This window comes from Pleurodeles waltl, chromosome 3_1 (genome assembly GCF_031143425.1).
Source record: "Pleurodeles waltl isolate 20211129_DDA chromosome 3_1, aPleWal1.hap1.20221129, whole genome shotgun sequence".
In the NCBI taxonomy this organism is placed as follows: domain Eukaryota; kingdom Metazoa; phylum Chordata; class Amphibia; order Caudata; family Salamandridae; genus Pleurodeles; species Pleurodeles waltl.
In genome coordinates, this window is record NC_090440.1 from 704,301,923 (window position 1) to 704,318,983 (window position 17,061).

Here is a 17,061-nt window from a genome sequence, read left to right on the forward strand (position 1 = left end):
AGCATTAAGTACTAGCATCAAAACTGGCCCCAAAACCTCAATGTTCTCCAAAAACAAATCACAGGGGAATACCATCAGGTCCCGGGGCCCAGCTTATTCAACAGCACCTGCATGCCCCGGACAACTTCATCCAAAGTAAAAACATTTGCTCTTCAACTGAGTAAACTACCCTACTCCTTCTCCCTGTCACTAAGCCCAAAGATATACATTTCTTTAAAATGACAGACCTATTGATGCTTTGAAATGTGATGGCACAAGGGTGGCCCCATAGCTTCAGCAGGATGGGTTTACGTGTAGCCAGAGCCTTCCTGTAGCCTCTGCGACTGGAGGTAACAAGTTCCCCGTCTCTTGGAACCTGCTTCAGAGCAGCCTTTAAAAGGCAAGGAGATCCATCCCTTCCTTTATGGGGACCATATTAAGCCCATCAATCGGCATACACCCAGAATTGGATTTGTCTCGATTAGGGGGACATATGCACAAGATGGCAGTTAAATTCACCCACTAAGATGAGCTTGTTTCGACCAGAACTGTGCCCTGCCACAAAATCAAGAGCGGAGTGCAAACAAGAGAGGCTAGATACCCCTCCCTGCCCTGCTTTTGCATTAAATTAACCAGTACTAATGGAATGGAACTGGAAACAGATTGCTCCAGAACTTGCAGCTGATCAGAATCCCACTTCAAGTCCTTAGCATGACCAGACAACTCTACTGATACAAATATGATCAGTCCACCTTTAGAACTACTGGACACTGATGCGGTTACTAGAGAAAAATGCATTTGATAGTCTTTAAAAAAAAAAAAAAAAAAAAGTTAGGCTCTTCCCAGGTTTCGTGCAAACATAGCCTGGTATGCCCCGAACTGTGCCCAGTTGCTATCACTAAACGCTGAAGATAAACCTGCTATATTTCAAGAAAGCATCTTGAGATAATTCAGGCTTCCAATAGGTGTAATTGAAGAGGAAAGACAGGCGTAATAGGGAAAGTGGGTAATTCGGAATTAAAACCTCTGTCGCCTCATAGAAAGTTTTATTAATAATGGCAATCAGGTAAATATCCTCCAGCCCGGCTGTTAATCCCGCGTTTATTTTATGTCATTTTTGTTTATTTTAGAGCAAAAATAAACACTGGATTAACAGCTGGCATGGAGGATACTTAGCTGACTGCCATTATTAATAAAAAAATTCTATGAGGCGACAGCGGTTTTAAAACTAAGATATCCACGAATATTAGGTCTTTATCACTCCACGAGTCCCGAAGAGGCCCATACTTATAAGGGCTGAAACACGTCGACCTTATCATAAGGAGGTTGCCATATAAAAATTAATGACATATGGACATTGTATATAGTTTACATCCCTCCGTTAACAAGTGCTTTGGGAAAGCAGGATTATTGGATGTAGCCACATTTGCAACTATCTTTCTTCTCTGTGGATTATAGTTTCAATATACCTTTAACCACATTTCTAAATTTTGATGGAGACTGATGAAGATACATTAAAATAACGTGTATAGGTGTAAACAAATTGTTGTAAATAATATGTTGTAAATACTTGTATATAACTTTATGAAGAGAATTTTCAGTTTTTTAGTTTGTTCATCACTTGGGGTGTCGTTGTCAACATTTGTTAAACGTTTGCTATAATTAAAATACATTACCAATGTTCAATTGAGAAGTTCATTGTGAGCAAGTCATTTGTTGTGTCTGTCCCTACTATTTACCACTTGTGTTATTTTGAATATTGATCTTCCGGCTAGACAGCTACCCCCAAATGCTCTTTATTCTTACAGTGGTCCAAGAAGGGTGTAATATACTCTAATCCCAGGTCACCTCTGGATGGAAAGAAGGCTGCAGACATGGATGTACAATTGGCATTTAAACCATCTTTAAAACATATTGACCAAACACCCATTTTGATCAATGAATTAGAATGTTGATAACAATTACAATGCAGATGTCTTCTGTCGCCCTTTGCTAAAGACTTATGACTAAGTGGCTTTAAACCTTAACCAGAACTTGGTAAAACTGAAAGGATATTTTAGCCGTATGCAGTAAATGCACATTTAACCTTTTTTCTTTTTACTTGAGAGACTTTTCAATTCCATATTTGGCATGGTTTACTTCTATACATTATGCACTCAGGTCTCATGGGCTTCAAGGTGCCACTTACAGGTGTCTGACATCATGTGAAAATATCGGCTTTACAACATGTCAAATATGCTTCAGTGGCCAGAATCAAATAAGGCAACCTAATCCTGTCCCACAAAACGGGGCGGTGTTGTACTCTGTTACAAATTAATCCCATTCCAAATCCTATGCTCATGACTCATTGCAAAAATCTATCTCTATATTATTGTTATTCATTATTTTATTATATTATTAGCCATTATGTATTAGGTTTTATTAAGTGGTTTATTCCTCCCTGGCTAACCCCCTCACCCCCTTTCTCCCTTTGAGTTGGAGTGCTCTGAAGGCTGTATTAGAACGTTGGGAGCTCAGTAAGCAGAGGTGGAGTGTTCCGACGAAGTAGCTTTTGAGGAGTTCCAGTCGGAGAATAAAGACAATCAACACATGAATGCTTCTCATCATTTATTACAACAGGAGGCCAGGCAAAAATTCAGATTTTCTAACACTGTTCACTGATGTGTTTCTATACTTTCTTGCCTAACCCTGACATTTGATATAGTGCATGCTCTGGACCTGCTGTTCATACTTCTAGTCAACTTCAGTTGCTGCAGACAAGCCTCTTTTTAATTTAAACTACTTTACTCAAGGCCTCATTGACCCCTTCCTTCATGTTGCTAGAAGAGTTATTGAGAAAGGGGAACCAGAAATGTGCTCTGTCTGTAGAGCAGGGACCAAAATAGACTATAGTTACTCCTAGGTACCAAATAGTCATGGACCCTTGTGTGCATACAATTAGCATTCTACCACCTGCCTTCACTGAGGACATTCCCTGAAGTGGCCTCAAATGCACAATATCCGTAGTTGTTAGGCCTTCAAGCCTCCTTTGATTCTATTGTAGCTCCATGTCTCATTTTTAGTAAAGCCTTTTATTTATTTCCAGTTTGCCACATTTGACTGTCTGCCTAGCTGCAGTCCAACCACTCAACTTTACCTCTGTGAATCTGATCACTATTGGTTTCACCTGCAACATTTCTTCTTCCAGAGTGCTTTTTAGCTTTCTTTGTGGCACACTTATTCTATACAAATCAAATCATAAGCTGAGTTATGAAATCTCTTTGATTAGAGAGTTTTTTTCCGAACTTGGCTTATCTAAAGTTGGAAGAGGATAGACAAAGAATCCATCGAGATCCTTTCAAAAGGAAACCTGAGGAAAGCTCCTAGGAAAATACTTATAAACTTCGGAACCCACTCCGTGAAGGAGAAAATCCTCTCTGAAGCTCTTAAGGCGGGCAGCTTTTCTAAATGGGATTGGTCCTTCTGAATGCGCTCAGAAGTTTCTAATACGACATTGGATAGACAGTGGGAACTTGTGAATTTTATGCCGGAGGTTAGATCTCTTTTGGGGCTACGGGTCAGGTGAGGTTCCCGGCTGCTTTGAGGATCATGTGGAACAATAGAATGTATAACATAAGGGACTCTGTTGAAGTCTGAGCTAGCCACTATGGAAGCTCAACTAGCAACAGCTAAAACAGATTTGGATTTATTCCTTGAGAGGAAAAACAGAAGGAGATGGGATAGTAGTCAGTATGCCCTTTATGAATATGGGGAAGGTTGCAGTAAGGTCTGAGCATGGAAAACTAAAACAGACCATAATAGGAACCACCATATTTCTTTAATTAAATCGGAGACTACTGGAGCTTACTGTACGGGGGAAGCGGAGATAGAGGAGGACTTTATAGCTTTTTTCCAGAAGCTTTACACAGACAATTTGAAGATCTCAGAGGAGGAGGTCAGAGGCTATTTGGAGGAGATCCATCTTCCTCAGTTGGATGAGAATGACCAACTGCAGGCGGAGAGGAAGATAGATCAGGGGGAGGTGGTTGCTGCAATAAATAACTTAAAGAAGGGGAAGGCCCCTGGCCCGGATGGTTTGCCAAATGAATCGTACTGTTTGCTATGTGATGAGCGTGTGCCAATTTTGGTGGAGCTGTTTAACTTTCTTATGCTTGAGGGTGTAGATATGCCAAATCCTGGGATGAAGCTGTAATTAGCCTCCTTTTAAAATTCGGGAAAGATCCGGCACAATGCAGTTCATATCGGCCTATCTGCTTATTGAACTCAGACTACAAACTTCATACATATGTTTTGCCTAAAAGGCTCCAGAAACAGATTAGCAGGCTGATCCATGAAGATCAGAATGTATTTATTAAAGAAGACAATTGCATGAACTCACTCATGATTTATTAGGTGCAGTAGATATGGCAGTTCAGGCGGGGGCCCCTCTAACTGTTCTTACCTTTGATGCTGCTAAGGCTTTAGATCAGGTGAACTGGCCCTTTTTGCAGTTTTCCAAGGAGGCTTATAAGTTTGGGGCAAATTGTTTTAGAGCGATTAAGGCTTTATATAAATGCCCGATCGCCAGCATTCTGATTAATGATAAGGTGTATCGGAAGTTTAGGATTGGGCGAGGGACTCGTCAGGGCTGCCCATTATCCCCTCTCCTGTTCAACTTGGATATTGAGCCGTTGGCTGTAATAATCAGGGCAGATAAACAGATTCTCCCTTTTCAAAGTAAGGGTTGGGCAAAGAAGGTTGCCTTATACAACGATTATCTTATGATTTATACTAGAGATTTGGCTTAGTCACTTCCCAGAATCACTTTGCTGTTAGATGACTTTGGTAGGATGTTGGATTACTCTGTGAACCCGGAGAAAACTAAAATCATGTGTTAGAATGTCATTTACAACAGTCTTTTAGTTAAGCAACAGATTAGGTATTTGGGGATTCAAGGCACATCTAGCCTAGAGGAAGTGGCTAAGGTTAACTTTGACAGAGCTTGTGCAGAAACCAGAAGACTTCTTAGAACCTGGGCTGGTCTCCCCTGTCCTTTATAGGAAGAGTTAATATTCTTAAAATTATTATTCTCCCGAAATGTACTTTCTTGTTCAATGCAATTCCATTAGAGTTTAAGATGTGCTGGTTTAAAAAGTTACAGGGGGATTTGAGTTCGTTTGTATGGCCATCTAAGGGGGTGCAGATTGCATGGCAAAAACTATGTAGAAAAAAAGAAAAAGGTGAGATTGCGGCTCCAGATTTTTACAAGTACTAGCTTGCTTTTCACTTGAAGAATGTGCGGATCCTGTTTCGTGATAGATCCAAGTACACTACATTTTGGTAGGCAATGACTCAGTAATTTACCAAGGCGGGTGAACATTTTTTGTACAAGTTTGGCGATCCGAAATATTTTATAAAGATCCGTTTGAAGATTCTGAAGGATGCTGGTAGGGTTTGGTGGCTGATTCAACGAGCTTTAGGGATCACTTACTATAGTTTTCTGGCCCCGGTTTGGGATTCACCAGGCACCCCTGATTGTCTTACAGATAATTTGGCACTTCTGTTAAAGGCGAATGGGGTGGCGAAGTGGGGACACATTTTGGAGGGCTCCAAGTTGATTTCCTGGGCTATATTTGAGGAATCAGCTGGATATAGGATCTCAAAGTTTAAATATTATCAGTTAGCTAGCTGGGTCACCACTCTCCAGGGAGAAGGAGCCGGGAAGAACACCTGGGAGGAGAAACTAGTTCAGGTATCTGTTTATAAAGAGATTGCATGGTGTTATCAGATTTTAGTCGAGGCATCGCATGATGTGCTGTCTCTCCTTGTGAAGATTTGGGGGGGGGGGGGTGGGGGGGGGAATGTTGGTAATATATACGAGAAACATCATGCTTTATGCTTTGGTCCATCACTAAATCTGCTTCTCTGAAAAAAAATCACTTGTTTAAGGTACTTAGGGTATATTGGTCCCAGGAGAAACTGTCAGCTTTAGAGAAGAGAAGATGCCTATGCCATGGCGAGGAAAAGGCAGATGAACTGCATATGTTTTGGTATTGTTTAAAGCTTAGTAACTTTTGGGTTGCCGTTGAAATAATACTTAAGGATGTCATAAGCTCAGAGGTGGAGGTATCCCTCCTCTTAATCTTTGGGTTGGGACATGGGTTAACGTGGGGTTTGAAGCTTTCTGTGTGTTATAAGCAACTGATGTTCTGGCTGATTCTTTTAGCTAAATGGCAAATTAGTCTGAGGTGGACTTTATCGTCACCCCCTACAGTGTCTGGATGGATTGCATCTATTAAATATTTTTGTAGCTTGGAGCGGTAATCCTCCCCCCCCCCCAAGCAAAAGAGATGCTTGTTGGTTTATCTGGGAAAATGCCCAGCAATCTGGTAATTAATTTTGTGGTATAGTCCGAGGATTACAGTTCTCCCGCTTTCGCAGGAGTCCAATTAGCCAAAGTATATGCATCTCTTGTGTGCATGTAGCCTAAATGGACCAACGTGTGGAAAGGAGTTATGTGTGTCGAGTGGTGTAGACTGGCTGTTACTGAAGGGCCGTTCCCCACTGGACACATGTTTATGACCCTTGTTCGCCAATGCGGATTGTTATGAGGAAAAAAAAAAAAAAAAAAAAAAAAAAAAAGCTATGTTGACAGTAAATTCTATTCCAAGCCGGTGCTGAAGGATAGAAAATCCTATTTTGTTTGACCACTAGCTGCCTTCCTGGGATTGCTCAGTTCATCATGATTTTGCGGTCTACTGCAACATAGATTTTTGACTCAAACTTTTTGGTCTTGATTCCATTAGAGGTAGGAAAATATTAAACAACTATCCTTCAAAGCCATTACTAAGGTATGCACCTAGTTTGCAAACGTGCTACAGGTTATCCCTAACAACTTGCTCAGCCCTGACAAACACAGACCGCCCCAGCATTGCTGACAGTACAGAAAGAGTACAATGCTGCAAAAGAGAAGCTGCTCAGAACACATACTATGAAAAACCCAAACTTGTTCAGGCTTTACCTTTTCTGCAAAAGTGAATATTTTCCTCTGGTCAATTCCTCCAAACTGTGCATCCACTTTCAGATACTCCTCATCCAGGGCCTGGGGAGCAATAAAGAGTTAGTGGTAGAGAATATTGCAGTATAGTGCCACATAGACTTCTGTGAAACCTCACCTATTAGCCTTCAAGACTGGAGTGAATTGTGTGATACGGCAAAATGAAGGTTTTCGGGGGAAGTCACTGAATTACTGTTGGGGATTTGCTGCTTGTAAAGTATCTCTTATAGCACTGAAGCTTGAAGACCTGACTATCTAGCTGGTTGGACTGTATATATAAATAGAAACACTTACACATCATTCCTTCTTCAACACACCATATCTTTTTGAACAAATGAAAGTAGTGATATTGATTAAACTATTTTGTTTATGTCTGTGTCCAACCAACTAATTTGGTTTATTGCCCTGAGGATGACCTCAACATTAAATCTCGTCCTGTGACATGAAGGTCTAAACGCATTGCCAATATATATTAAAAGTAGGGGAGTGGTACAATACCTTAGGGCATTCCCTCATTGCCTAAGAAAAGGCCTAGCAAACATCAGAACTTTGTCTTCTTGGGGGGACTTCATTTATTGTTAGTAAGACAGACTCAAGCAAGAACTAAAACTTTCTGTATCACTGTAATTCCTTACTTCTTTGTTAGAATGTTTCAGATTTGTTCAGTGTGATTTTTTCTTCTTATTTTTTGGTATCTTTGTGGCTTTATACTTTGCGCCATGCATTGAGATAACTGTGTCCAATATTCATGTAAATCTTTGTAAAAAATGTTGATTTAGAGTGCTGAGAACAAGTTACTTACTTAAGTAATTACAGGGTATTTTTGCCACCTTAGGGCCTAATTACAAGTCTGGCAGTCACTAGACCACCAGACTCGCGGTGGTGGTCTGACTGCCACATTGCGACCCTGGTGGCCCGAATGCCAGGGTGCCGACATCTCGGCAGATGGGTGCAGGTTGCAATCAGGCAGGGCGGCGCTGCATGCAGCGCCGCCCTGATGATTACAACCTGGTTCTCCACCAGCCTTTTTATGGCAATGAAGCCGCCATGATAAGGCTAGCAGAGAACAGATGCAGGGGGCCACGGGGAGGCCCCTGCACTGCCTATGCCTGTGGCATGGGCAGTGCAAGGGTCCATCTGCCCAGCACCCTTGTAATGTGCACGGTCTGCTGTGAAGACACTGCGCATTATGATGGTGCTGGTGCCCCCTGCGGGCGTCAGCATTGCCGCCGGCTCGTTTACGTGCGGACGACAATGCTGCCGCTACTTTCCTGCTGGGAAACTCAAAGCATCCGCCATGGAGGCGGCCACACTGTCGGGAGTTTGGCGGATGAGTGGTCCCATTCACCAAACTCATAATCAGGGCGTTAGTCTAATCTTTGTGTCTTTTATCTTGATGATACAAAATTGATGGTAAATGAGAGATTCGTTATTTTCAGTTATGTTCTTGATCCACCCCACCTCCAACTGACTTAACAGGATCACATATGTTTTTGTTCATGCCCCCCAGGAGAAGCAATTTACTTCAAGCTGATGCAAATACACCCTACTACAAATCTGGAATAGCAAATTCCAATCCAACTAGGCAGCAGAGGCTTTCATCACTTGACCTTGCCCCGAGAAGTGTAGGAACTGGGGAAGCACTAGAGGGCCCCCGGTCAGATCTGAGAGTACATAGTTCGAATCACCTGTAGTCCTGGGTATAGAAGGCCACTTAAGAGCGGATGCTCCACCTGCTTCACCACTTCAGCTCCAGCCTTTTTGGCATCGTGTTGCGTGACCACTGATGAAAGCCGGTAAACATCCAGTGTGTATTCTCTGTGAATAACGGAAGAATGAATTTGGGGTTAGCCATAGCAACCCCTATCTGACAGTGACTCCACCACACAGCCAACTGAAACAATTTAAAATGTTTAAAAGTTCAAATAAATATTGCAGCACAATCAATTGCAACAACTTCTATTTTTGATTGTGAAGCTCAGTAATTTGAGAAAAACAGGAGAGAAGAGGGAAGGGTAAGAAATACAAGGGGAGGAGTGATCATTTGTAAGAAAGCTGAATGTATGTAAATCTGTTTTTCTGCAAAAGAGGCCTTGAGAAGCAAATAAATCCAGCTACTTTCTTAAAGGATAGATTCCCAAATTTTAACCTTTGGTGATCTGAGCGCAATGAGTAAGACCTGTTGAGTAGCAGTCAGTCTTACTCTGTAGAAAACGGAATAGTCAGAATATCCAGAGAGACTCCTCAATTTATTTCTCATATTTAAGGCCTCAGTCACTTAGATCTGAAAACTGTCCTTAAAGCTCAGATTATTAGAATGTTTGAGCCCATGGTTGCCATAGTTTTATATCAGTCACTTGGCCACCTGCCGTTTTATTATCTATTGAGCAGGTTTGCGCAATTAGTGAGCTGCAGTCTCTCACAGCTAAGGAGGTTTGTATTGTCCAATCAAGTTTATTTTGAATGAATGTAATTGTTAACACACATGTTCAAAATATAATAAAAATAAAATATGAGAGCATTGTAATATACAAAACGTTATGATAGATGAAATGTATTAACTTGAAAATAATAAAAAAAAAAAAATTCTGTGTCATATTTTGCATACAATATGAAGTTTCTTGGTAGAGGTGGATATATCGTCGAGCAGCATGCTCCATGCTGTGCCTCAAGACCAAAACATTTGTGATTAATTTCTAAATTTCACTTTGAAAAATCCAGGTAACTTTCACAATGAGTAAACATGTGGCATACATATTGCAGCAGAGGCTTAGACGCCTATTTCCAGCAGAACCAACTTAACTTGTATTGTTAAAGATCAAGTCAAGGTAAAAGCATAATCTTCACAATTTCAACTGTGGCTAACCCCCTCTCTCACTCTGCAGCACAGCCGGACTCCCTATGCTACGGCCACCAAATGGTACTACATGCTCAACCGAGTCTCTTCTGAAAAATCTATAGACATCTGCGAGATCCTAAAGCTGGGAAAAATTATTTCATAAGCCCTCTTTTTCAGCACTTATATCCTAGCTACTGCACACTGGTGGCCTGCTCAACTAGTGATCTACTGCTGGCAGAACAGACAGCAGCTATGAAAGGCGGCAACAGTCTGCACCACAAGCAGCAACAATCGTGCCTGTGGCCACAGTCAGCCACACTACAACAGCTTCCTCTTAAATCCTCTCACAGTGCTAACTAGATTACCCCCTATTGTAATTCAATACTGGGAAACCGCTAATTTGTAGGACCAAAGGCGTTATGGGTAAATAATAAAATTAAGTTACTGTGGTATTCTTGAAAGTCCCTTCAGTCCTACTGCACCACTTACATAGAATCATCCACCTGACGTATCTTAGCCATGATATTTGTCTATTCATCAGAGGAGTACAAAGGAATGAGGTAAGCAAGATTAAGCAACTGAAATAGCCCTTTTAAAAATCTGCCTTTGATCAGCCAGGCCAAAAACGGGCTTCCATTTCAATCAGTGAGGAGGTCCCAGCACATGCAACACGAAGCAGGCGTTGTTCAGAAGTAAATGTGGAAAAAAACTCCTACCACTCAGCAATGCAGGAAGCTGATTGTGAGTTTCTGGTTATTAGACACAAACTGTGTTTCGCAGAAACAAAGAAAAAAAAGCACTCTAGAGAAGAACTAAGCAATACTTGGAAGCCGAAACTGGTCAATGACATACTCAGTAGCCCCACAAAAATAGATTAATGATTAAGCAAACAGTCTCAGTGTGCTAAGCAAGCTTTACTTGCCACCTATGCAGAGTTACTCACTTTGCCAGGTAAAACTCCTAACAGACGAGGGTATCGAAATAAACAGACTGGAAGACAATCCAAGCAAATAGACAAAGCAACAGAAGAGACATCTAACTACAGCTGTCCTCCCAGTCATACAAACCTAAATCAAAAGACAGAAACAAAGAACAGCTTTAGCAAAACCAATTACTGTGGATACTGTTGCCCAGAGGAAAAATGGGCAACAGTTATTAGTGCAATGTGGACCAAACTGACCAACGTAGCATATTCTCCATTTTCTTCCAATGGCACGTAAAAGAAAATCAAATTTCTTTAAGAAATATAAATATTATGCAATAGGAACTCCACAAGGTGACCCTATTACCTTTGGGAGAACAATTCCCAGAAGATACTGGAAAGCGGTAGTTTCCCTTTTGGTAGCACAGAACACAGTGAAGAATAGTTCACTAATGACCTTGTGGTGAAACATATAGAGCCTGTACAGAGCCTCCATTTTAGATTGCACATTTTAGCTTGAAATCTGTTTCTGATGGTGTCTTTTTACATGGTTTTAATCTTACAAAATGAGCTGCATGAACAGCAGCTTTGCATAAGTGTTGCTGACTTGAAGCCTGTACATCACATCTAAGGCTAGACACATACTGGGCAATGCCCTTGTATTATGATTTTCCATTGGAGACAATTCCAAAACTCCAGACATATCATTGCATCAGCTCTGCACCTCTGACACATCGCAATAGGAACAGTGCTTTCATTATATAAACCACTTTGTGCTATATTCAGCAGTAGTTCTGCTGGAGTTATCCTGGAAAACAGCACACTGTGACTGAGATGCAGCCCTGCTGACTCCTACATCCATCCGGCAAAGTACAACAGTCCGCACTACATCAAACAGGCTTTCAGGCACCTTTTACCAAGGTGTGGGGGTTAGGCTGTCCCAATAGATTTGCCATTGGGTACTCCGACTGTGCTCTCAAAAGTACAAGTAGGATCAGAAAGGAGTATGACAACATAAAAACATTATCATGGTTGAATTGTTTATCTTTTTTTTACCATTCTCTTAATGCTGGTTACAATGCTTTGTTTCATCTGCCTAATAACTCTTTCTCTATATGTAAGCATATGATTGTTTCAATAAATGTCTGAAAAGCCATTTTCGTATTTTTTTGTTTCTTACATTGGGCGCGCAAAGTGACAATGAAAGGGTGGAGTTGTTTCCACAATTCCCTTGAGGAATCAGAGTAGTCATGTTCAAGGTTCCATCTGGTATTCTGTTAAGTTTAGGGGTTCAAATAGGGCACTATGAACTAGCCAGGAACTGTGTCAACATTTCCTGATCGTATACATGGACCGAGTCCCTATATCCTGAAGCTTATGTTGGCCTGATATACAGTCCTACTTGAGACGTAGGAACCAAACAACAGCCTGTTCTCATGACAACAAAACCAGCGAATAAGGAAATAAAAACAAAAATGTAGAAGCAAAGGGTTAGGACAGTATAATGCCACAAAGATCCCATAAAACAATCACTAATCCTGGGATCACAGAACCATGAAGCTATGCCATATGTGCACTCTAGAAATATGTTATTCTTACATACATACTTGAGTATGTAGCTACAACATACCACATGTAGACATCATTAGAGAAATAAAACCTACAAAATTGGGACAGCCAACACAAAGATCACAAATTCTTAGAATCCACAGAGGAATCCAAACAAAAGTGCAAGGAGTAATGGCACGGAGCACTGTCTGCTGACAATTCTCAGAAGCTAAATGCTGGGCATCCTTCCACTTTGCATTTCATGCCTCTCACCTTTCACCTCACCATCTCCTCAAACAACTGATTACTATATGTTCCCCTTCTTTGAATAAGAACTTTCTTCAACAGGAACTTTCACAAGGATTGAATCTGCAATAACATTTGAATGTTTATGATGAAAAACAGACGGGATGTATCTACCCTCTCTGTTCCAGCCTCTTATTGTGAGGGGACACATGTTCTTATACAGTGCAACTGGCAACCAAGCCATGAAATAGATATGACCAAGCAAACAAAGGATAAGAGAACATCTGCAACCACAGTGAGCAATGTTGTCTTGTAAATCTACACCCTGCCCCTTTCTTTGGGATTTGTGTAATAAGTTTAGTTGTGAGAGTACATTGGCCTCAATTAATGAACTGGTAGTTTGTCTCCTAAACAAAGTGGATTATCACCAGCATCACTTATGTGAAAGTGAGCTAGCCCTCACCTGCTGAGTTGGAAGTCTGTTCCCTGAATAAAGCGAAGTTTCTCCAGTGGCACTTGAATGGTTTCAAGCATGGTCTTGATTAGATTCTCATAGTAGCGGGTACGAAGCTCAAGGAGTTCCCAAGGTGCCTTCATGTTGTCGAGGTAGGCATGGAGATCTGCAAACAGGATAGTGACCTGAGAGGAGCAGACAGTGGAGGAAAATTATTACGAATTCCTAGACATTTCTGGACCTACGTGTCCCAACTTTCCTTTCACATTCCAGGGTCATCTCCATGCACTTCAGATATTGCACTGTCTCTCCTCAAACATGAACTAGACTCACCCATACATACTTTGCACCCCAAGGCACTTCAGCATTCACTCCAACACACCTGGGAGAAATCCCCTACACCACAGGACTACCCACATAAAAATCTGTCCTTCCATACTTCTCACATCCCTCATCCCCCATGCACGCACACGTGTGCGCTAACAGCAGGTACCCAACACTCAGAGACCACACAATAAATTGAGACAGGGACGCAATATTCCCTGGAATTTTCTACCTTCACAAACTCAATGGCAAGAGGCACACAGTATGGAAAATTACTGTAAGGCCCATTACACCCTACTCTTCAGAGTATACATGTTTGGGCTACTCTTAAAAGACTGACTCCTATGGTGTTTTTTGGGAGGTTTAGGGATGCACACCGAGTAAAGGAGAATAGGTGACCTCTGTACAACCTCGATTTCATGATTCACTGACTGCAGACTCTGATTCAACACAAAGTCCCTACAAAGTACCCCGCTCACCCCCACAAGACATTTCCAGCAGCATGCATACCTGCTCTTGGACCACACCTGTGACCAGCCCAAACTGCTTTCTCACATCTTTCATGTACAATAAGAACTGTAAACAACATGAAGGACAAAATATGTGGAAACCGGAATGCCACATATTTTCCATTCCATAATTCCATCACTGCCACACTCTAACGTATGCACTCTATATACAGGCTCAGTACAGATAGGGATGAGAACATCATAAGACACCAATGCCAAACCCTCAACTCCTCTGTCCTTTGCACATGTGAAAGGGTGTGTAACATTCCAGATTATTTATTCAATGATTTACTTTATCTAAAGGACTGTTATGGGACTTTGAGGAGACACTTCCTCTTCTATCGCTGATGCCACCAGTGCAGATGTATTCTGGTGACCTGTAGCATAGGGCACTTATTTCACTTCAAAAATGTAAAACGGGGCTCAACTGAGTACTCTTACTTTTACCTTGGATCTTGAGGCCATTTCTTATAACTGCAAAATCCTCTTCAATGATGGGACATTATGGTTCATTTTCTTACCCGCTCTACCACCAAGGTGACTGCACCAGAGAACGCACCGAGCCTCCACCTCACTTCCAAACACAAAAGGTAACTCCCCTAAATAGATGATGAAACCTGGACATCACAAAAAGACAACCTTGACCCTGTATCCAAAAAGGACATTGGGGACATACTTAACCAATACACCTCACACTGATGAATAGACAGAGGTCAAACTTATCTCTGTAATAAAGGGAATAAAACACAAAGAAACGCCAATCGACTTACTTCAGGCAAAAAAATAGTGACTCCCCCTAGTAGAACTATATGCTCTTTCCTCAAATGCCTCTTGCACAACTGCAGATTAGGCAAGAAAACATAACGTGGAGTTGGCATAATCAAATAAACAGCCTGGAGCAAATAATTTTAATTAAAACCTGGTTGACTTAAATATCTCACCTTTGCTGGACCTGCTAATTATACCATATTATTATTTTATCAGCCTAGATACAACAGAGAAAACACAATATGTGAGTTCAGCATTTCTGCTGTTAAAAAAAACAAACAAAAAAACTATTTTGTTTGATTAAAAACACTAAACGTTTGCTCCCTGTATAATAAATCTAGCCCACATATAGGGACACATGGTCCATGCATGTCTTGCCTCAATTTACTAATAGTTTTGCCTCAGGGCTAGAGTGTTTCTTAGTTTATGTTTAAACACTCGCTTTTAATAAATATATTACTAAAGCATGGTGTGGTAGCGCAGACAGTAAATTTCCAAGAAATGTACAAATACCTTCCCACTATCTTGCAGCTTTACTGATAAAACTATATAGTATATTAACAATAATCTGTGAACAATAATCTGTGAAAATTGGGTTTCAGAAAACACTTATCATTTGCATATCACCAAGTAAAGTGTTCTGACTTTTTTTTTCCCCATCCTAGCAAAATATTTTTTTCATTACACAGAACTACAAAAAATGGTCTATCACAGCTACAGCATTATATTTTGAAATGTTTGTAAAGTTGACCTAGTTTTATAAATGTTGTGTGTTAGGAAAAACCTGATATCAACAGCCTTTCATTCACATAGGTCAAACGATTCACCTTACAAAATCCTGGAAATCTGCAGTCACAAGGAAAAGTATTTGCTCTGCAAGAAGACAAATTTACTTTTGACCTCGGTCTCTGAACACAGAGCAAATGTGACAAGAATAAGATTTAAAGACATCTTAATTGCTAATTCAGTTTCTGCCTGAACAGAACACCTGTTCTTTGTTCACTGCCAGAAGGGGCGAGCAAGTAGGATCTAAAATTAGCTCCACCTCATAAAATAAAACCAGGCATAGTGAGTGGTTGAGTAGATTTTCCGAGCCCTGATGGTGCATTAACAGAATCAAAGAAAGACAAAAACAGGACTCACATGGCCAATGAAACAGTGACAGAACCGTTCTACTGGGCCTAAAAATAGGTGACCTAGCAACTACAGTGGAAATAAGTAAAGCCATGAACTCACTGGCTAAGATTGTGAGCCCTGCAATCCCAGGAGTACCTTGGGTGGCTTTATCCACTCATTACCCTCTTTTACTTTTAAAAAATGAAGGTGCCTTAATTAGATTGAAAATGTGGTGGGATCCCACACTGAAGGAGACAAAGCCAGACAGCTCCTAGTGTGGTCATTTAAGCCACAATTGGGAGGTACACCCATAAATGCAGGTGAGAAATGGGTTTGGGCAGGTGGCACATTATTAACAGGGACTCAATGTGTTCCTAGAGTACTATACACTCCTGTGTGGAGAAAGGGAAGGAGCATTGTCAAGCGAAATTGAAACCTACTTCGAGACAGCATCCCTGAAACTGATCCCAGATGAAGCTTTTGAGTTGCTGGATGCTCCTTTGACCGGAAGAGAGGTGATAGAAACCGTAAAAGCTTGCCTGCACCACCGTTAACGAGAATGTACTCGGTTCACCTGGAACAAGGAAGCTGACCAGCAACTAGACAGGCCTTGTTTTTATCTCTTTGGTCCACATTGAGACAAACTGGTTAGGGCCTCTATCCATGTTTAATTTGGACAACACAATACTGAGTAAAGTTCTATCAATAATGCTCTCCCCTCTCCCCTTGAGCTATCAGGCCCAAAATGGGATCATTTCTACACACAACTTCTCACTAAACGTTAAACAAACCTTTTCAGGATCCTGGAGGAAATCCCACAGGACTTCCTTGATGGTGCCATTGTTGGACTGGTCGATACTGAATAAGTGTTTGACACCCTGAACTGGCAGTATACCTGTGCTCAAATGGATGGGGATAGGCTGCAACTGGTATAAGTGAATCTCCTTGCTGTACTTACTCTGTACTGACATCCAAAGGACATACTGGCAAACATATCTATCCCTTACAGACTATACTGAGGCATCAGGCTGGGTTGCCTGCCTCTCTCCCATACTCTTTGCATAAGCCATGAAGCCACTTGCTGAAATTCTGAGAACATAAGAAGAAATGAAGGGCATTTACCTAGTTGCTGGAGTACTTAACGATATTTTTTAAAAGCAGATGACATGCTCTTACTTCGGAAAGATGGGAAGGCAGGGCTGAGATGTATGGTACAACAACCTGATGAACCAGTAAAATATCCAGCCTTGGAGAGGCCCGAATATTGAGAAAAAAGGACAATGGGACCAGTACAATAATCCTGTATAATAGAGGTATGCC

The 17,061-nt window shown here is 41.2% G+C and overlaps 1 protein-coding gene across 2 annotated transcripts in view; it reads right to left on the reverse strand.

Annotated features, from left to right (window-relative positions):
- Nucleotides 1-17,061, reverse strand: part of YARS1 (tyrosyl-tRNA synthetase 1) — a 64,578-nt gene that overhangs the window by 8,469 nt on the left and 39,048 nt on the right. For both annotated transcript variants that reach the window (XM_069223391.1, XM_069223392.1), the window contains 3 exons: nt 13,034-13,209; nt 8,704-8,833; nt 6,980-7,060 (listed from right to left, as the gene is read on the reverse strand). In XM_069223391.1, the coding sequence (XP_069079492.1) occupies nt 6,980-7,060; nt 8,704-8,833; nt 13,034-13,209 (387 nt within the window). The remainder of the gene's footprint in view (nt 1-6,979; nt 7,061-8,703; nt 8,834-13,033; nt 13,210-17,061) is intronic.